The 23,723-nt window shown below is 42.4% G+C and overlaps 1 protein-coding gene across 4 annotated transcripts in view; it reads right to left on the bottom strand.

Annotated features, from left to right (window-relative positions):
• Positions 1-23,723, bottom strand: part of rock2a (rho-associated, coiled-coil containing protein kinase 2a) — a 76,665-nt gene that overhangs the window by 12,088 nt on the left and 40,854 nt on the right. For 3 of the 4 annotated variants that reach the window (XM_058383073.1, XM_058383093.1, XM_058383100.1), the window contains exons 2-13: positions 6,428-6,509; positions 5,608-5,708; positions 4,983-5,120; positions 4,370-4,630; positions 3,208-3,352; positions 2,980-3,118; positions 2,719-2,810; positions 2,442-2,601; positions 1,807-1,861; positions 1,044-1,055; positions 833-961; positions 561-696 (exon numbers count right to left, since the gene is read on the bottom strand). In XM_058383073.1, coding sequence (XP_058239056.1) covers positions 561-696; positions 833-961; positions 1,044-1,055; positions 1,807-1,861; positions 2,442-2,601; positions 2,719-2,810; positions 2,980-3,118; positions 3,208-3,352; positions 4,370-4,630; positions 4,983-5,120; positions 5,608-5,708; positions 6,428-6,509 — 1,450 coding nt within the window. The remainder of the gene's footprint in view (positions 1-560; positions 697-832; positions 962-1,043; positions 1,056-1,806; positions 1,862-2,441; positions 2,602-2,718; positions 2,811-2,979; positions 3,119-3,207; positions 3,353-4,369; positions 4,631-4,982; positions 5,121-5,607; positions 5,709-6,427; positions 6,510-23,723) is intronic. The other variant, XM_058383083.1, reaches the window with a different exon arrangement.

The following is a 23,723-nucleotide window of genomic DNA, read 5'->3' as shown; positions in this document are numbered from 1 at the left end:
GTGTGTGTGAGCTAGTGGAGCTGTGTGTGTGTGAGCTAGTGGAGCTGTGTGTGTATGAGCTAGTGGAGCTGTGTGTGTGTGAGCTAGTGGAGCTGTGTGTGTGTGAGCTAGTGGAGCTGTGTGTGTGTGTGTGATAGTGGAGCTGTGTGTGTATGAGCTAGTGGAGCTGTGTGTGTATGAGCTAGTGGAGCTGTGTGTGTGTGAGCTAGTGGAGCTGTGTGTGTGTGTGATAGTGGAGCTGTGTGTGTGTGTGTGATAGTGGAGCTGTGTGTGTATGAGCTAGTGGAGCTGTGTGTGTATGAGCTAGTGGAGCTGTGTGTGTGTGAGCTAGTGGAGCTGTGTGTGTGTGTGATAGTGGAGCTGTGTGTGTGTGTGTGATAGTGGAGCTGTGTGTGTATGAGCTAGTGGAGCTGTGTGTGTATGAGCTAGTGGAGCTGTGTGTGTATGAGCTAGTGGAGCTGTGTGTGTATGAGCTAGTGGAGCTGTGTGTGTATGAGCTAGTGGAGCTGTGTGTGTGTGATAGTGGAGCTGTGAGTGTGCGCGCGAGTGTGTGTGTATACCTTCATTTTCGAGGCAGCGTTTGCGATCTGCCTCGCTCTCTGCCTTTCTGTGGCTCTCAACGCTTTTGTGCTGCAGCAGAGCTTTTTCTCTCTCCAGCTGTCTAAGGGACGACTCCAGAGTCTTCCTACTGCTTATCTACACACACACACACACACACACACACACACACACACACAGTTGCAGTAATTGCTAAGTTACAAATCACACGAGTATGATTTGCATCTTCAGAAAACAATTTGTTTCAGGCGCACACACACACACACACACACACCTCTTCCTCCAGCTCTTTGGTGATCTTGTCAAGTCGTGCACTGCTCATCCTGTACTTGTGCTCGAGCTCGTCTTTGGCCTGCATCTCATTATTCAGCTGCTCCTCTAAAGAGTGAAGCTTCCTCTGAAGCTGAAAACACACACACACACACAATCAGCACAATGAGAAACACACACACACTAAAGCAGTGGTTTATTATTGCTATACTCACCACAACACTGTCCTGCAGCAAAGACAAAAAAAAGACGAGTTAATTTCTCAGTCACAACAAACTCAATATTCACATCACAGCACTCTTTCAGTGTGTGTGTGTGTGTGTGTGTGTGTGAGAGAAAGAGAGAGAGAGAGAGAGAGAGGGAAAGATTATGGCAGTATTTGGGGTTTTTTTTATTTTTGTTTCTTATGCAACATAGATCTGTTTTTAGCTCGACCTCAGTCAACACTGGATATGATTCACTTGCAAATGATTCAGTGTTCATGAAGGAGTTGTTCATTTTGTTCAGTCGCTGCTTAAGCAGCAAGAGATTAAAGTAAATAACGCTTATCAAACATTTACTTTATTACATCAGAAGGGTGTGTTATTCTGATCTGTCCGTTTTTAAAACGTGTCAAAACTGAGATTCGTCCGAGTCAAACCGAGTCAATGAATCAATTGAGTAAATCAGTTCAAAGAATCGTTTTTTGACAGAGTGGAGAAATGATTCTTTTTTTCCCCCCACTTAAAGCAACAGTACTGATTATTAGCAGCTGTTTTTACATTATTCAAGCTGTTTGCTGTCTGTTTTATTCATTTTTCTCAAAAAACAAAGCCTGGACATAATTGTGTCCGAGAGAAATACAATAAACTCGACTGAATCATTTAACTGAATGGATTAAAACGACTCGAGTCATTTAAGACTGATCCAGTCGGATCATAGAGAATAACGCATGTAAGATTATGTTGTTGGAAAAGTGTGTGTGTGTGTGTGTGTTACCTCTTCTTTAACAGAAGCAGGGCGTTCTGATGAACTGTTGATCGCATTTAACAACCTAAAGATGAACAAACACACAAGCTGATGCTACACACTACTCACACACACACACGGTATGTTCCAGAGACATCAGGCATTTCAGAGATTATTTATGATTATTACAGAGAGAGAGAGAGAGAGAGAGAGAGAGAGAGAGAGAGACAGAAGAGAGAGAGAGGGAGAGAGGTGTTTTGAGAGAGAGAGAAAGAGAGAGAGAGAGACAGAAGGGGAGCGAGAGACAGACAGAGAGGGGGGCAGAGCGAGAGAGGGAGAGAGCGAGGGAGAGAGCGAGAGATAGAGAGAGAGAAAAAGAGAGAGAGAGACAGAAGAGAGAGGGGTGTTTTGAGAGAGAGAGAGAAAGAGAGAGAGAGAGAGAGAGAGAGAGAGAGAGACAGAAGGGGAGCAAGAGACAGACAGAGAGAGAGAGAAAGAAAGAAAGAGACAGAGGGGGAGTGAGAGACAGACGGGGGGGGCAGAGCAAGTGAAGGACAGAGAGAGAGACAAAGTGAGAGAGACACAGAGTGAGAGAGAGCGAGACAGACAGACAGACAAACAGAGTGAGAGAGGGACAAAGCGAGAGAGAGAGAATAAACTCGTACTGGTCTTCTTTGAAGTACGTAAACCCCACGAAGGGCAGTTGGTTGCCTACAAAGGCTTTGGGCATAGGAAACGTCTCCGCATCGCCTTTATCGTCCTCAATCTCATCGAAATTACTGGTGTCCACATCGCTCATCAGCTCGGGGACCACCGGGGCCACGCCTGCACCGAGAGCCGCAGCGTGAGTGCTCAGAGTTACACTTAAAGACTAAACGTTAGTGCAGTGTGTAGAGGAAACACGCTCAGTGTCCAGTCTGCTCGCTGTAATGACCCACTCACTGTCTCTGATGGTGTCGAAGGTCCACTGGTCGTTTCTGAAGAACGGGTGTCTCTTAATCTCTTCCACGCCGTTCCGTCCTAAACGCACCTCCCTATCACACACACACACAATTGCACAAAACTAATCAAACTAACTGAACACACTAAACTCAAGATTTTTTTTAAATCATGATTTTTTAAATAAATAAAACAATCTAAAACCATGCACACGCTGCTGTAAGAGGAGTGCAGCGATACAAGCAATCCCATGATGCCATTCACCTATCAGTCAGGAAGGAACAGATGATGTCTTTGGCCTCCTTCGAGATCTCCACATCGTCGGGGAAGTTCAGCGAGTTCTTATGGTCCATGATTTTACTGTAGGTTCCTACCAGGGAGTCGGCGTAGAACGGGGTGTCACCTGTTACACACACACACACACACAGAGTGAGTGAGAACACAACACGACACACTGCTTCACTGCTTCTCCAACTCCAAACCCCAACTTACCTACGAGCATCTCGAAAATAAACACTCCCACAGACCACCAGTCGCACTCGCGCCCGTAGTAGCCGTCTCCTCCCTGTGACTTCAGCACCTCGGGGGAGATGTAGTCGGGCGTGCCCACCGCCGTGTCACAGTGCACCATGCCTGTCTGAAAAACAGTCACCCGCCACTGTCAGACACACGCTAGCAAATCAAAACACGCCAAAAAACCCGCATCAGTAAACCAGACCACGCTAGGCAGAAGTGTTTCCATGTTAATCAGAAACTTTATCCAAATGATATTAGCAAAGCCGATAACGTCAGGTAGAATCGTCGCCTTTGCTAGGAAGCGTTTCTGATGCAAATGAACAGGATGCTTTCGGGCAATTGTTTGAGCTAGCAGAGCACCAAACGCGGCAGCTGGGCTACACTAGCATGTTTTTATGCTAATCAACACGATTCTCCTGTACAGAGGAGAGGAACAAAGAAACAGATGCTAGAAGAGCATGAAGGACAAGAAGACCGGGATTTAGGAAAATGTCTGAGACCGTAACCGGATGGACGACAGAACACAGAGCCGTGCTAATGCGCTAACTGAATGTCAAAGATTAGCTTTTAAAAAGGACACTGCATGAGAACGCAGAGAAGTTGTGCTCTTTAACTCTCCTGTGATGTCTTTCAGACACTCAGATTTGACAAATTTTACCTCAGCAAGTTAAGTGAAGTTATAAAGCGCTGCTTTTAAAAATTTAAACTGGGACTTAAGTGAGAGAAAACGCCGTTTTATGAAACTTATAACTGATAATTTATCATTTTATTCCTCGTCTGGTTCATAACATCGCAGAGTTTATTACCGGGTGCAATTCTCCGTTTTTACACTAGGTGGCGACAGCAGACGGGGGGAAAAAACCTACAGACGCGCGCGCACACACGCACACAAGAATAAGGTCACTCAGAGTTGACTTCAAATTTCTGACCTTTCACCCTTTGGCCAGAGTGTTTTTTTTTTAAAAAGCGGGAAGCTGGAAGTGCAGGTCAACACGAGGAGTCACACAGACGACTTAATGACGTGTGACTATTTGGAACGCAGCCCCTGTGCAGCTACACCGCCACAGAGGTCAGTTTTGTCCCTACAGCACCCTGACCACCGTTACCCTCGGAGCGATTTTGGACACGGCTCACTCACCGAGTCCATCTTCATGCAGGTGCCGAAGTCGGCGAGTTTGAGGTGGCCGTTGTGGTCCAGCAGCATGTTGTCGGGCTTCACGTCTCGGTGGATGAAGCCCATGGAGTGGATGGCGTCCAGAGCCATGACCACCTCGGCCGTGTAGAACTTGGCCCACTTCTCTGGAACGTCGTATGTACTGGTGAGATTGACCAGGTCACCGCCCGGCATGTATTCCATCACCATGTAGAGGAACCTTTCATCCTGGAACGCACAGCACAGCTGGAAAGGGAGAGAGAGAGTGAGAGAGAGAGAGAGGGAAAGAGAGAGAGAGGGAGAGGGGGGGAGAAAGAGAGAGAGAGAGAGAGAGAGAGACAGAGAGTGAAAGACAAAGAGAGAGGGAAAGAAAGAGAGAGAGAGAGGGGGGGGGGGGAGAAAGAAAGTGTGCGTTCTTTACTAGTGTACAGCTCTGAGTGCGAGTGTTTGTGTTCATGTGTGTGTGTGTGTTCTTTACTAGTGTACAGCTCTGAGTGCGAGTGTTTGTGTTCATGTGTGTGTGTGTGTTCTTTACTAGTGTACAGCTCTGAGTGTGTGTGTTCATGTGTGTGTGTGTGTGTGTGTGTGTGTGTCTGACCTGTACGACCCAGGGGCTGTGTGCAAATGCCATGATGTCTCTCTCCTCCCAGAAGAACGCCGAGTCTGAGCGCTTGATCATCTCAAATTTACTCAGTAACTTCATGGCGTAAACTTTCTGAGATGCCTTGTGTCTCACCTGCACATACACACACACACACACAAGCATGCGCACACACACTTTCTCAGTTTCACAAAATGACCATTGTATCAGTAATTTAAACATCAGTCTATATATATATATATATATACATACACACAGACATATATACACACATACATATGTGTGTATATATATATATATATATAAATAATTAAATAAAAGACACATATGACTCCGCCCCTGATGAACTCTCATTTGCATTCTAGAACCTGATTGGCTCTTATATTATGATGTAAAAACACTCTTCACATGCACAATATTGAAATACAAGCTGGCTCTGTTAAGCTAATTAGATACGCCAGTGGCTCCTCCCCTTAATCTAATATGGCATTCATTTGCATACTGGAACCTGACTGGTTCTTATATTAATGAGGAATTCAAAAACAATCAATAATTTCCTAGGTTTTTAAGCTTCACCCACTTTCCTTTCTCTGTTTTTATTTTTTTTTTTCTGTAATCGTACCAGCTGCACTTCTCCGAACGCTCCCCTGCCGATCACCTTCACCTTGTCGAAATCCTCCGGCTTCATCTGCAGATCTCTGACGTCACCCATGACCGCCTCATCTGCACATGCGCGCACACACACACACACACACACACACACACGTTGTTGTTCTACCGTCTGTACTGGACATGCTAAGTCGTGGTAGTTCAAAATCATGCTAGCTAAAACCCGAGCTTGGCTACGATAAACCGGTCGTGGGAAGTCCTTCTGTGTCCGTCGTTCCCAGTTGCCTAGCAACGGTGCTGTTGTGAACGTAGCCAGTCGAGCAGTGTGGGTTATTTAGGGTATTATAATTTAATAAATTCATTTCCAGAGTTTAAAAACCGAACTCAAGTGAGCAAGAACGAGACTTTGCACAATTCAGACGGAATTAGATAGACAGATAGATAGATAGATAGATAGATAGATAGATAGATAGATAGATAGATAGATAGATAGATAGATAGATAGATAAAGGCGGGCTCTGGTAAATAACCATAGAGAAGGTTGATTCAGCGTCGGAGTGTTGAGTCATTCTCCCTCCGCGCTACATAACACTAGCGTCGCCATGGCAACGGGGGAACGTGGGATGCAGGGCCGATGGAGAGTTTCTCCCAATGTAACGGAGACACAGCATCACATCTCCACGGATTTATTTCTTCCACATTTCTCTCTTCACTGAGGGATCTGACCAGGGTTTACATAGTGTGTGTGTGTGTTTGTGAGTGAGTGTGTGTGTGTACTTGCGTGAGTGTGTGCGTGTGTGTGTCTCAGCTTCACAGCTCACATGGATACTTACATCTGTTTAAGAAGGTTTCGATGTTCTTGTTCTTGCGCAGCGCGGGGAAGCTCAGGTCTAACACCATGGCGTTCATGGCATCCTGAAACAGATGAACAGAACAGAGGGTTGGTGGTTTTCCTCCATCACCTTTCTCTGGAGCAGAAGATCCTGATGTATAGGACAGGTGTCGTAAACAACAAACAGCAGTGGTGTGTGTGTGTGTGTAATATCACATTCTCGTAAAAGACAGTGAAACAGGAAAAGATGGACGCACAGAACTCCATGACACTCTCTGGAGTCTCGGGCGGAATGTGTCATTTCCTGTGTGTGTTTGCATGGCTAAAATAGTATGTTAAACATTCAGTATTAGGACGATGAGAGAGTTCGAACAGTGAAATGAGGACTGTGATCAGTGTGACAGAGAGAAAGAGAATGTGTGTGTGTGTTGGACTGTTTTCCCCAGTAAGCATTTCCATGGTGATCTCGTCTGGTATGTAAACCACAACAGACACAACAGACCTGAGTTCATGTAGTCAGCCATCTAAGTGTTTAAAAGTATTTTACCAACTCCCCTCGCAAGCATGCACACACACACATACGCGCAAGTGTACACACACACGCACGCAAGTACACACACACACACACACGTACACACACACTCTCCCAAAAGTATACACACACACACACTCACCCAAGTATACACACACACGCAAGTACACATACACATAGATATACTAACGCAAGTACGCACACACACACACTCACACAAATACACACACCCAAGAACACACACACACCCATGCACTCAAGTATGCACACACACATGCACATTCCCACAAGTACACACACTCACGAAAGTACACACTCCGACAAGTACACGCATATGCGTGGCCACAGAAAGCATCAGGTTGATATAAATATAATCTACAGTGTGTGTGTGTGTGTGTGTTTAGCGCCGATATTAAAATTTCATTTCATAATAATCACTTGACCTTTGAACACACAGAGACTCCGACATCAGAGACTCGCCTCGCCTCGGTAATGCAGAGGTGACCGGATCAGTCGGAGCTCAGTGTCGAGACAAACAGACGACAGCATTAAAGCGCCGCTGCATCACTCCCTGTAACACTGCTGCCTGTAACCTTTTATACCACTTTACACTGAGGCACAAAATCCAGTGAAAAATAAACGCTAATCAACATTCATGAAGCGTTCATTAATTAGTTAATTCAATTAACGACCATCCAATGACCAAAAGACGACCATCCAATCCGATCAGCTCGGTCTGAGACCAGACGGATCTTCCAGACGTCTGGGTGTGTGCGAGATGTTTCATTAGACTGAGCTGTGCTGTAGTTTATCGTGACGGTGATGTTTTATCGGCGTGTCCTTCGGCCATAACGCTAACATGATAAAGAGACGTCTTTATTAAATTGGAGATGTGTCGGAATTCCGCTGCGGGGATACGTTTGATGGAATTCCCGGCCCTGAAAATCGACACGATACTGAACGGATCTGCGGAATCGGCTGATCGCTGAGACGGGGCTGCTCCAGAGCACCAGGGCTATAAAAGGCTCGACCCAAACAACACTTTACACCAGATTCCAGGCTTAAAAATAGCAACTGGAACGATTAGAGCCAGGAGGAGGAGGAGGAGGAGGAGGGAAACCTGGAGCGAGAGCGAGGAACTCTAAAGCCCTGAAATCTTCAACCAGCAGCAGAAGAGCTTTGGTATACACACCGAGCGCCGGTTTGTGTCGAGAGGAAACACCGGTGCTCCAGAAAGAACAGAAATCCAGATAAAATTCGGACAAATTCCTGATCTGGAACGAATAAAAGTCGAAGAAACATTTTTATTTAAAATCATATGACGCTTCTGTTTGTTTCTTTTCTCGCTTCATCGATGGACCGTGTGAAGGGTGCCAATACTTTGTGCACCGGCTAAATAAATAAATAAATAATTGACATGGTAAATAATAAATAAATAAATAATAAAACATAATAAATATATTTATAAATAAAAATTGTATAAAAATTATATTATTATATAATTATTTATATACAGATATGATCTCAAATATAGGAATGATCAAATTTTCCCCAAAATAAAAATAACTAAATAAATAAATAATGATACTGGGATCTGTGGTACACTGTGACTGACATGATGATACTGGGATCTGTGGTACAGCGTGACAGTGGCATGACGATACTGGGATCTGTGGTACACTGTGACTGACATGACGATACTGGGATCTGTGGTACAGCGTGACAGTGACACGACGATACTGGGATCTGTGGTACAGCGTGACAGTGACATGACGATACTGGGATCTGTGGTACAGCGTGACTGACATGATGATACTGGGATCTGTGGTACACTGTGACTGACATGATGATACTGGGATCTGTGGTACAGCGTGACAGTGGCATGACGATACTGGGATCTGTGGTACAGCGTGACAGTGACATGACGATACTGGGATCTGTGGTACAGCGTGACAGTGGCATGACGATACTGGGATCTGTGGTACAGCGTGACAGTGGCACGACGATACTGGGATCTGTGGTACAGCGTGACAGTGACACGACGATACTGGGATCTGTGGTACACTGACTGACATGATGATACTGGGATCTGTGGTACAGCGTGACAGTGACATGACGATACTGGGATCTGTGGTACAGCGTGACAGTGGCATGACGATACTGGGATCTGTGGTACAGCGTGACAGTGGCACGACGATACTGGGATCTGTGGTACAGCGTGACAGTGGCATGACGATACTGGGATCTGTGGTACAGCGCGACAGTGGCATGACGATACTGGGATCTGTGGTACAGTGTGACAGTGGCATGACGATACTGGGATCTGTGGTACACTGTGACTGACATGATGATACTGGGATCTGTGGTACAGCGTGACAGTGGCATGACGATACTGGGATCTGTGGTACAGCGTGACAGTGGCATGACGATACTGGGATCTGTGGTACAGCGTGACAGTGGCATGACGATACTGGGATCTGTGGTACAGCGTGACAGTGACACGACGATACTGGGATCTGTGGTACAGCGTGACAGTGGCATGACGATACTGGGATCTGTGGTACAGCGTGACAGTGACATGACGATACTGGGATCTGTGGTACAGCGTGACAGTGGCATGACGATACTGGGATCTGTGGTACAGCGTGACAGTGGCATGACGATACTTGGATCTGTGGTACAGCGTGACAGTGACACGACGATACTGGGATCTGTGGTACACTGTGACTGACATGATGATACTGGGATCTGTGGTACAGCGTGACAGTGACATGACGATACTGGGATCTGTGGTACAGCGTGACAGTGGCATGACGATACTGGGATCTGTGGTACACTGTGACTGGCATGACGATACTGGGATCTGTGGTACAGCGTGACAGTGACATGACGATACTGGGATCTGTGGTACAGCGTGACAGTGACATGACGATACTGGGATCTGTGGTACAGCGTGACAGTGGCATGACGATACTGGGATCTGTGGTACAGCGTGACAGTGGCATGACGATACTGGGATCTGTGGTACAGCGTGACAGTGGCATGACGATACTGGGATCTGTGGTACAGCGTGACAGTGGCATGACGATACTGGGATCTGTGGTACAGCGTGACAGTGGCATGACGATACTGGGATCTGTGGTACAGCATGACAGTGACATGACGATACTGGGATCATTCCGGATCACAGCGTCTGAAATCCCTCAGCAGCTGCTCTAATGAGCAGCGACACTCCTCCACTTACCCGCCGGGCCGCTGGCATGGAAACATCCCTCACTCCAGTCCCGACAGATCGCTAACTCTGTTACACAAAACACACTTTTACAGCATCGCAGCTGCAGCATCGCACTTCCTACAGATAAAAACCTACGACTGAGACACCGACTAGCACCATCACCAGCTAGCATTATCATCAGCTAACACCATCACCAGCTAGCACCATCACCGGCTAGAGCACCTTTGCTGACTAGAGCACCATCACCAGCTAGCCACATCGTTAGCTAGCACCATCTCCAGCTAGCACCATCACCAGTTTATTACCACATGACTGTACATCGTCCAGCACCAAAGCAGGAGCTCAGCATAATTTCAGTAAAAACAACATAAGAATAATGTGTGGTCAGTTCACAACATTTCACTCTGTCCATCATGTGGAATTTACTGCAACATCCTGAGCTGTGGCCGGAGAAAAAAAACGAGACGGATGGACAGATGATGAACAAATGAGAGAACAATGTCGCAGCACTTTTCACCTCCACACTTTCTCACTGAGTACAGCGTGAGTCACACACACACACACACACACACACACACACACACACAGGGTTACACAATGTGCTAAATCGTCCCACTCTCAGACAGAGGTGTTAACACCGATGTCTCATATCCTCATATCCATCATTTCTCTCTCTCTCACACACACACACAGAGTTAAAGAGAAGATCTGTACATTCTGACAGCTGGAAAAACATCTGGATCGATAAAGAAGTGATAAATAGACAGCGAGAGAGAGTCTAATGTGTTAGCATGTTAGCACTCTCTGAAGTAGAGGCACAACTCGCGCTAAACCTCTCAAACATCAGAGATTCTGCTTTTCCTTTCTTAAAAATAATCACGTGATCGATACAAATAGAAACGAAAGTCATATTTTCTTATTAATTATTAAATTTTACTTTCTTTGTAATCTTTCAGTCAGAATGGCGACTTTTTACTCGCTAGCTGGGTAGCTCCTGCATGCCAGGTCAACACTCACAAAAACAAACTGCTAAAATCTTTTTCCCTCAGTAGGTTATAGAAATAGAAAAATTCTGACAGGATTTATTGAACATGGAGCTGCTAATCCAGTGCCAGGTCACTGTTAGCAGCATTAGCATGCTAAACGTCCTGCACTAGTCTGTTTTGCGCTCACTTGCTAGGTCAACTCTCACAGAAACAAACTGCTAAAATCCCCCCTCCCCCATTATTATTTTTCCTTGTAGCAGTTAAATTATAATAGAAATAGAAATAAATTCTGACAGGTTTTATTAAACATGGAGCTCTTAATTCAGTGCCAGGTCACCGTTAGCAGCATTAGCATGCTAGGCTTCCTTCACTAGATGGTTAGCTCCCGCTTGCTAGGTCAGCTCTCAGAAACAAACTGCTAAAATCTTTTTTCCCCTCAGTAGGAAATAGAAATAGAAATAAATTCTGACAGGATTTGTTGAACATGGAGCTGCTAATCCAGAGCTAGTTCACTGTTAGCGGTATTAGCATGCTTCACTAGCCTGTTTTGCTCACTTGCTAAGTCAATACTGACCGTAACAAACTGCTAAAATCTTTTTTTCCCCTCAGTAATTTTTTTCCTTGTAGCAGTTCAATTAAAATAGAAATAGAAATAAATTTTGACAGGTTTTATTAAACATGGAGCTGCTAATCCAGTGCCAGGTTAGTGTTAGCAGCATTAGCACGCTAGGCTTCCTTAGACTTCCACTAGCCTGTTTTACTCACTTGCTAGGTCGGCTCTCACAGAAACAAACTGCCAAAATCTTTTTCCCTCTATTATTATTTTTCCTCGTAGCAGTTAAATTAAAATAAAAATAGAAATAAATTGACATGTTTTATTGAACATAGAGCTGCCAATCTGCTGTCAGGTCACTGTTAGCATCATTAGCATACCTGACTAGCCTGTTTTGCTCACTTGCTAGGTCAGCTCTTATGGAAACAAACTGCTAAAATCTTTTTTCCCCCTTAGTAATTGTTTTCCTTGTCGCAGGTAAATTGAAACAGAAATAAATGCTGACAGATTTTATTGAACATGGAGCTGCTAATCCAGTGGCAGGTCACTTTTAGCAGCATTAGCATCCTAGGTTAGCTTTTCAGTTCCTTCACTAGCCTGGATTTTACTCACCAGACCAGGGGATTTTTTTAGCATTAGAAGCTGAAGGAGGGACAAAAAGTGCAAGTGATTAAAAGTTCCTGATTAATACAATTTTAATTTTTGTTTTATTTACGTAACCTTGAGGTCTGAACTTTTTAAAAAAGTTTAATTAAGTTACTTTCTCTTTAGGGGAAGTGAGCGAGGGAGCGAGGGCGTGTCTGGAGAACGAGGGAAAGTCACTGCTTTTCTGTGAGGAGGACGAGAGGGCGAGAGGAGGAACGCTGTGTGTGTGTGTGTGTGTGTGTGTGTGTAAAAATGGACAAGGCCACTATCACAGCACCTTATAAGGCAGTGTTTCTCCCTACTGCTCTCACACTCACTCACACACACACACAATAAGTGAGGGAATGAGGGAGTGCGGGGGAAGGGAGATAAAGAAAATGAGGGAAGGAGGAGACGGAATGAGTCGGAAAAGAGTGAGAACGGTGGCGAAAAGACAGAAAGATGGAAGAAAAAAATGAAGGTACAAAGGAGGGGAATAAAGATAGAAAGTGCAAAAAAGAGAGAGGAGAGAAACAAGGTAGGAAAGAGAGAAATAAGAGAATTAGAACATGGAAAGCGAGAGAGAGAAACAGACAGAGGAAAAGGGGATAGAGAGAGAGGGGGGAGAGAGACAGACAAAGAGAGAGGGAAAGAGAGGGGGAAGAGGGAGAGAGAGAGAGAGAGAGAGAGAGAGAGAGAGAAACAGACAGAGAGAGACACACAGACAGAGAGAGAGAGAGAGAGAGAGAGAGAGAGAGTGAGAGAGAGAGAGAATAAACTGGTGGGTGTACACAAGTATCTGAAATAGTAGGAAGTAATTATTAGCTGTTCAGCTCTGAGTCTATAAATAGACTGACACTCATCCGTTCATCCCTCTGTTCGTCCCTCTGTTCATCTTGTATCAGAAGTACAGCAGCCTGTAATGTCTCTCTTCACTTGTATATTACAGATCAATCAACCAATGAACCTACAAATAAAGACAAATTGCATAATGGAGAGAGAGAGAGAGAGAAGCGAGAAAAAAAAAGTTTTTTTTCCTATTTCTAATGTTAATATTAGCACACACACACACACACACACACACACACACACACACGTCATTAGCTGCTCTCTTGTTCACACACTGCATCTGCTGGACGTTTTGCTCGACACAGAGCTGCTGATCTTCCAGACGTCGTTCATCATTAATGAGCCTGAGCCGCTGCAGCTTTACACCATCACCAACAATTTCATTAGTGTCAAGACTTTCATTAGGCTAATTTACTCCTGCTGCAACACAAACACACACACACACAAAACCATAAGTGTCTGAGATCGGACCTGACGCTTACGACACACGGGTCAGAAACCGTTAGCCAGTCCATTCCCTGTTCCTGAGGGAAACCTGCAATCTAAAGGTCAATATCATGCTGACAGTTAAAGAGTCTGCGATTAAACACACACACACACACACACACACAGACAGACGGAGAGAGAAAGTGCACAGTAAGACACTCTTTTATTCTCAGAATGATCTACAGCTCAGAGTATAAAGTCTGATCCAGCAGCTCAGCACTTTTCCCTGGTCCGAGCTGGTCACGCTGCAGTGAGGAACGCTGACTCAGCCCAGAGAGAGACCGCGCTGCAAGCTCAAGACCATTAAGCACTACAATTACCTTCCAGCTAATGACATCATTACATCATTTCCCTGACGTTCATCCAGTTCATCGTTAAATCATTAAGGGTTAGACTGGACTGCTGGGTATTCAGATCTTCTTCATTCTTCCACTAGAGCTACAAAAATCCGTTAAAGTTAGCTTATAGCCTACGGGTTAGCATCAGACCAGCGGCGTCTGGGAGGAGGTGTGGCCTAAAGCATCAGGATAATGTGGTTAACATTACACGAGTCTGATATGACAGAAATGATCAGATCATATCATACACCACAACAGTGAACACTTCTGAAAAAAGAATTCTATATTAATAATTATAATTGATGAGGACAGTGATCTAGTGATCTATATGATCTAGTGATCTAGATATGATCTATTGATCTAGTGATATTTATGATCCAGTGATCTATATGATCTATTGATATATATGATCTATTGATATATATGATCTAATGATCTATTGACATATATGATCTAGTAATCTATTGATATATATGATCTATTGACATACATGATCTAGTGATCTATTGATATATATGATCTAGTGATCTATTGATATACATGATCTACTGATATATATGATCTACTGATATACATGATCTACTGATATACATGATCTAGTGATCTATATGATCTAGTGATCTAGATATGATCTACTGAATTTAATTAGAATTAATTAGATCTAGAGCTGGGTGATATGACCAAAAAATTGAATCTCTTGAAACAAAATTCGACTTTCGATTTTAAAACGATTATTTTTCTTTAAAAAAAATGTAATAAAACACTGGAGACTATAGAATAGATTTTTTTAATTTGAGCAAAAACAGTATAACCAAACATATGAACTGCTAATCTGGACTAAAAGTGCAAAGTGCAAAATTACTTTCGCTAACAGTTTTTTTTGTTATTTTAGAAAAACAATAATCAATACAACATAACCTTTTTTGGGGATTTATAAAATGCAAACTTTCACCAGTCTTTACAAGTTCTAATTATTTTAGTAAAATAAAGTAATATAACAAAATATGAGGGATTTGTAAAGTGCAAACGGCAGACTTAAATCACTTTTTATAAAATAAATGTCACCTGAAAAAAAATCCCTGAAGAAAAACAATTTTGTAAATCAGTTCAACATTCAACTAACACGCTAAATAAAACCAACATGCAACTAACACGCTAAATAAAACCAACATGCAACTAACACGCTAAATAAAACCAACATGCAACTAACACGCTAAATAAAACCAACATGCAACTAACACGCTAAATAAAATCAAACAGGAGCCAGATAGCATTTTACATCTGTGTATACGGGCACAATCAGGGGCGAGTCTAAGATTTTCATTTAAGGGGGACTCACCCCCCAGTGAGGGTATAATAGTAAAACATATAAATAAATAAATAAAATAAAGGTTTGACTAACGGTAGGACGGTAAACTTATTGCAGCATTCCACTGTATTGCATAGATGTGTTTTATAACATTTGAGTACTGAACAAGCCAAATACGAGTCTTCCTGATCACACACACACACACACACACACACACGTCCTCTGATCCTTGCTCTGAGACGCCGCGGTTTCTTCAGTCAGATTGAAGAACGTGCTGAAAGACGGGGAAGAGCTGAAGAGCCACCGTTTTCGTCGCTAGGCCATTTTTAACATTTCTATTCAGCCACCCTAAGAATTCTGCGATTCTCCATAAACTCTACACAAATTCGTGATCGCTTCAGTCCCCTTTAAATTTCATATGTAAACGGCAGCAGACTTTCGGCTCCTCCCCGTCTTTCAGCACGTTCTTCAACCCGACTGAAGAACCACGCCTCTCTTAGAAACAAGCTCTTTGCGTCACAGAACTATGGAAGCTCGCTCTGCCAAACCAAAGTGAAATCGGAAAATCGATTTTCGTTTTTTCAACATCGACATAAACCATAAATTCGAATTAATCGATAATAACGATTAAATCGCCCAGCTCTAATTAGATCTAGACTCAAAAGCGGTGCAGGTTTTATTCATCTGCTGCTCAGAAGATTTCCTTTCCTGCACTGTGAGGGGCATTGAGTGGTTGACCTGGTGGACCTGATGACAACCCATCAAATTCCTGCCATGTGGAATCAGAAACACTTCCGGAACGCTGAAGAATGTGTGTGTGTGTGTGTGTGTGTGTGTGTGTTTTAGAGACAGCGAGAGAATGAGCAGAAGATCTTTTCACTCCCACACACATAGCTTCTCACTCTGTATCCACCTTCACTAAAGAGAACAAATCTCTCTCTCTCTGTCTCTTATACACACACTCTTCATCCTGCTGATGATCTGTCCACTCAACACAAACATGTCAAACACACACACCAGTCCTCCCTACATCATCACAACAATCTGTTAGTCTATGAACAAACACACACCTTCTCAGCTGATCTCTCTACAACCACCTTCACTACAGAGAACAAATCTCTCTCTCACACACACACTCTTCATACTGTTGATTTGTCCACTCATCTCAAACATGTCAAACACATGCATACACGTCCTCCGTACATCGTCACCGCCACCATTCCAACAATTTGCTAGTCTACGAACACACACAGCCCTAAATCATCATCATCATCATCATCATCATCACCACCACAACAATCTGCTAGTCTACGAACACACACAGCCCTAAATCATCATCATCATCATCATCATCATCACCACCACCACAACAATCTGCTAGTCTATGAACACACACAGCCCTAAATCATCATCATCATCATCATCACCACAACAATCTGCTAGTCTATGAACACACACAGCCCTAAAATCATCATCATCATCATCACCACAACAATCTGCTAGTCTATGATGATGATGATTTTAGGGCTGTGTGTGTTCATAGACTAGCAGATTGTTGTGGTGGTGGTGATGATGATGATGATGATGATGATTTAGGGCTGTGTGTGTTCATAGTCTAGCAGATTGTTGTGGTGATGATGATGATGATGATGATGATTTAGGGCTGTGTGTTCATAGACTAGCAGATTGTTGTGGTGATGATGATGATGATGATGATGATGATGATGATGATTTAGGGCTGTGTGTGTTCATCATCATCATCACAACAATCTGCTAGTCTATGAACACACACAGCCCTAAAATCATCATCATCATCATCATCATCATCACCACAACAATCTGCTAGTCTATGAACACACACAGCCCTAAATCATCATCATCATCATCATCATCATCATCATCATCACCACCACAACAATCTGCTAGTCTATGAACACACACAGCCCTAAATCATCATCATCATCATCATCATCATCACAACAATCTGCTAGTCTATGAACACACACAGCCCTAAATCATCATCATCATCATCATCACAACAATCTGCTAGTCTATGAACACACACAGCCCTAAATCATCATCATCATCATCATCATCATCACCACAACAATCTGCTAGACTATGAACACACACAGCCCTAAATCATCATCATCATCATCACAACAATCTGCTAGTCTATGAACACACACAGCCCTAAATCATCATCATCATCATCATCATCATCATCACAACAATCTGCTAGTCTATGAACACACACAGCCCTAAATCATCATCATCATCATCATCATCATCATCACAACAATCTGCTAGTCTATGAACACACACAGCCCTAAATCATCATCATCATCATCATCATCATCATCATCACCACAACAATCTGCTAGTCTATGAACACACACAGCCCTAAATCATCATCATCATCATCATCATCATCATCACAACAATCTGCTAGTCTACGAACACACACAGCCCTAAATCATCATCATCATCATCACAATCTGCTAGTCTATGAACACACACAGCCCTAAATCATCATCATCATCATCATCATCATCACCACAACAATCTGCTAGTCTACGAACACACACAGCCCTAAATCATCATCATCATCATCATCATCATCATCACAACAATCTGCTAGTCTATGAACACACACAGCCCTAAATCATCATCATCATCATCATCATCATCATCACAACAATCTGCTAGTCTATGAACACACACAGCCCTAAATCATCATCATCATCATCATCATCACAACAATCTGCTAGTCTACGAACACACACAGCCCTAAATCATCATCATCATCATCATCATCATCATCACCACAACAATCTGCTAGTCTATGAACACACACAGCCCTAAATCATCATCATCATCATCATCATCATCACCACAACAATCTGCTAGTCTATGAACACACACAGCCCTAAATCATCATCATCATCATCATCATCATCATCATCACCACAATCTGCTAGTCTATGAACACACACAGCCCTAAATCATCATCATCATCATCATCATCATCACCACAACAATCTGCTAGTCTATGAACACACACAGCCCTAAATCATCATCATCATCATCATCATCATCATCATCATCACAACAATCTGCTAGTCTATGAACACACACAGCCCTAAATCATCATCATCATCATCATCATCATCATCACCACCACAATCTGCTAGTCTATGAACACACACAGCCCTAAATCATCATCATCATCATCATCATCATAACAATCTGCTAGTCTATGAACACACACAGCCCTAAATCATCATCATCATCATCATCATCATCATCACCACAACAATCTGCTAGTCTATGAACACACACAGCCCTAAATCATCATCATCATCATCATCATCATCATCATCATCACCACAATCTGCTAGTCTATGAACACACACAGCCCTAAATCATCATCATCATCATCATCATCATCATCATCATCATCATCACAACAATCTGCTAGTCTATGAACACACACAGCCCTAAATCATCATCATCATCATCATCATCATCATCATCACAACAATCTGCTAGTCTATGAACACACACAGCCCTAAATCATCATCATCATCATCATCATCATCATCATCATCATCATCATCACCACAACAATCTGCTAGTCTATGAACACACACAGCCCTAAATCATCATCATCATCATCATCATCATCATCACAATCTGCTATTCTATGAACACACACAGCCCTAAATCATCATCATCATCATCATCATCATCATCATCATCATCACAACAATCTGCTAGTCTATGAACACACACAGCCCTAAATCATCATCATCATCATCATCACCACAACAATCTGCTAGTCTATGAACACACACAGCCCTAAATCATCATCATCATCATCATCATCATCACCACCACAACAATCTGCTAGTCTATGAACACACACAGCCCTAAATCATCATCATCATCATCACCACCACAACAATCTGCTAGTCTATGAACACACACAGCCCTAAATCATCATCATCATCATCATCATCATCATCATCATCATCACAACAATCTGCTAGTCTACGAACACACACAGCCCTAAATCATCATCATCATCATCATCATCATCATCACCACCACAATCTGCTAGTCTATGAACACACACAGCCCTAAATCATCATCATCATCATCATCATCACCACCACAATCTGCTAGTCTATGAACACACACAGCCCTAAATCATCATCATCATCATCATCATCATCATCACCACAACAATCTGCTAGTCTATGAACACACACAGCCCTAAATCATCATCATCATCATCATCATCATCATCACAACAATCTGCTAGTCTATGAACACACACAGCCCTAAATCATCATCATCATCATCATCACCACAACAATCTGCTAGTCTATGAACACACACAGCCCTAAATCATCATCATCATCATCATCATCACCACAACAATCTGCTAGTCTATGAACACACACAGCCCTAAATCATCATCATCATAATCATCATCATCATCATCACAACAATCTGCTAGTCTATGAACACACACAGCCCTAAATCATCATCATCATCATCATCATCATCACCACAACAATCTGCTAGTCTATGAACACACACAGCCCTAAATCATCATCATCATAATCATCATCATCATCATCACAACAATCTGCTAGTCTATGAACACACACAGCCCTAAATCATCATCATCATCATCATCATCATCACCACAACAATCTGCTAGTCTATGAACACACACAGCCCTAAATCATCATCATCATCATCATCACAACAATCTGCTAGTCTATGAACACACACAGCCCTAAATCATCATCATCATAATCATCATCATCATCATCACAACAATCTGCTAGTCTATGAACACACACAGCCCTAAATCATCATCATCATCATCACAACAATCTGCTAGTCTATGAACACACACAGCCCTAAATCATCATCATCATCATCACAACAATCTGCTAGTCTATGAACACACACAGCCCTAAATCATCATCATCATCATCATCATCATCATCATCATCACAACAATCTGCTAGTCTATGAACACACACAGCCCTAAATCATCATCATCATCATCACAACAATCTGCTAGTCTATGAACACACACAGCCCTAAATCATCATCATCATAATCATCATCATCATCATCACAACAATCTGCTAGTCTATGAACACACACAGCCCTAAATCATCATCATCATCATCATCATCATCATCATCACAACAATCTGCTAGTCTATGAACACACACAGCCCTAAATCATCATCATCATCATCACAACAATCTGCTAGTCTATGAACACACACAGCCCTAAATCATCATCATCATCATCATCATCATCATCATCATCACAACAATCTGCTAGTCTATGAACACACACAGCCCTAAATCATCATCATCATCATCATCATCACCACAACAATCTGCTAGTCTACGAACACACACAGCCCTAAATCATCATCATCATCATCATCATCATCATCATCATCATCATCACAACAATCTGCTAGTCTATGAACACACACAGCCCTAAATCATCATCATCATCATCATCACCACAACAATCTGCTAGTCTACGAACACACACAGCCCTAAATCATCATCATCATCATCATCATCATCATCATCATCACAACAATCTGCTAGTCTATGAACACACACAGCCTTAAATCATCATCATCATCATCATCATCATCATCATCATCATCATCACAACAATCTGCTAGTCTATGAACACACACAGCCCTAAATCATCATCATCATCATCATCATCATCATCACCACAATCTGCTAGTCTATGAACACACACAGCCCTAAATCATCATCATCATCATCATCACCACAACAATCTGCTAGTCTATGAACACACACAGCCCTAAATCATCATCATCATCATCATCATCATCATCATCACAACAATCTGCTAGTCTATGAACACACACAGCCCTAAATCATCATCATCATCATCATCATCATCACAACAATCTGCTAGTCTACGAACACACACAGCCCTAAATCATCATCATCATCATCATCATCACAACAATCTGCTAGTCTATGAACACACACAGCCCTAAATCATCATCATCATCATCATCATCATCATCATCATCATCACAACAATCTGCTAGTCTATGAACACACACAGCCCTAAATCATCATCATCATCATCATCATCACAACAATCTGCTAGTCTATGAACACACACAGCCCTAAATCATCATCATCATCATCATCATCATCATCATCATCATCACAACAATCTGCTAGTCTACGAACACACACAGCCCTAAAATCATCATCATCATCATCATCATCATCACAACAATCTGCTAGTCTACGAACACACACAGCCCTAAATCATCATCATCATCATCATCATCACAACAATCTGCTAGTCTATGAACACACACAGCCCTAAATCATCATCATCATCATCATCATCATCATCATCATCACCACCACAATCTGCTAGTCTATGAACACACACAGCCCTAAATCATCATCATCATCATCATCATCACCACAACAATCTGCTAGTCTATGAACACACACAGCCCTAAATCATCATCATCATCATCATCATCATCATCATCATCACAACAATCTGCTAGTCTACGAACACACACAGCCCTAAATCATCATCATCATCATCATCATCAACATCACCACAACAATCTGCTAGTCTACGAACACACACAGCCCTAAATCATCATCATCATCATCATCATCATCACAACAATCTGCTAGTCTATGAACACACACAGCCCTAAAATCATCATCATCATCATCATCATCATCATCACCACAACAATCTGCTAGTCTACGAACACACACAGCCCTAAAATCATCATCATCATCATCATCATCACAACAATCTGCTAGTCTACGAACACACACAGCCCTAAATCATCATCATCATCATCATCATCACCACAACAATCTGCTAGTCTATGAACACACACAGCCCTAAATCATCATCATCATCATCATCATCATCATCATCATCACAACAATCTGCTAGTCTATGAACACACACAGCCCTAAATCATCATCATCATCATCATCATCATCATCATCATCACAACAATCTGCTAGTCTATGAACACACACAGCCCTAAATCATCATCATCATCATCATCATCATCATCATCATCATCATCATCATCACAACAATCTGCTAGTCTATGAACACACACAGCCCTAAATCATCATCATCATCATCATCATCATCATCATCATCATCATCATCATCACAACAATCTGCTAGTCTATGAACACACACAGCCCTAAAATCATCATCATCATCATCATCATCATCATCATCATCACCACAACAATCTGCTAGTCTATGAACACACACAGCCCTAAAATCATCATCATCATCATCATCATCATAACAATCTGCTAGTCTATGAACACACACAGCCCTAAATCATCATCATCATCATCATCATCATCACAACAATCTGCTAGTCTATGAACACACACAGCCCAAAAATCATCATCATCATCATCATCATCATCATCATCATCACCACAACAATCTGCTAGTCTATGAACACACACAGCCCTAAATCATCATCATCATCATCATCATCACAACAATCTGCTAGTCTATGAACACACACAGCCCTAAAATCATCATCATCATCATCATCATCACAACAATCTGCTAGTCTATGAACACACACAGCCCTAAATCATCATCATCATCATCATCATCATCACAACAATCTGCTAGTCTATGAACACACACAGCCCTAAAATCATCATCATCATCATCATCATCATCATCACCACAACAATCTGCTAGTCTATGAACACACACAGCCCTAAAATCATCATCATCATCATCATCATCATCACAACAATCTGCTAGTCTATGAACACACACAGCCCTAAATCATCATCATCATCATCATCATCACCACAACAATCTGCTAGTCTATGAACACACACAGCCCTAAAATCATCATCATCATCATCATCATCATCATCACCACAACAATCTGCTAGTCTATGAACACACACAGCCCTAAAATCATCATCATCATCATCATCATCATCATCACAACAATCTGCTAGTCTATGAACACACACAGCCCTAAAATCATCATCATCATCATCATCATCATCATCATCATCACCACAACAATCTGCTAGTCTATGAACACACACAGCCCTAAAATCATCATCATCATCATCATCATCATCATCACAACAATCTGCTAGTCTATGAACACACACAGCCCTAAATCATCATCATCATCATCATCACAACAATCTGCTAGTCTACGAACACACACAGCCCTAAATCATCATCATCATCATCATCATCATCATCATCATCATCACAACAATCTGCTAGTCT

The sequence above is a fragment of the Hemibagrus wyckioides genome, linkage group LG03 (genome assembly GCF_019097595.1).
Source record: "Hemibagrus wyckioides isolate EC202008001 linkage group LG03, SWU_Hwy_1.0, whole genome shotgun sequence".
Classification (NCBI taxonomy): Eukaryota; Metazoa; Chordata; class Actinopteri; order Siluriformes; family Bagridae; genus Hemibagrus; species Hemibagrus wyckioides.
The sequence above is the reverse complement of the archived record's forward strand: the minus strand, read 5'-3'. Positions and strand labels throughout refer to the sequence as shown.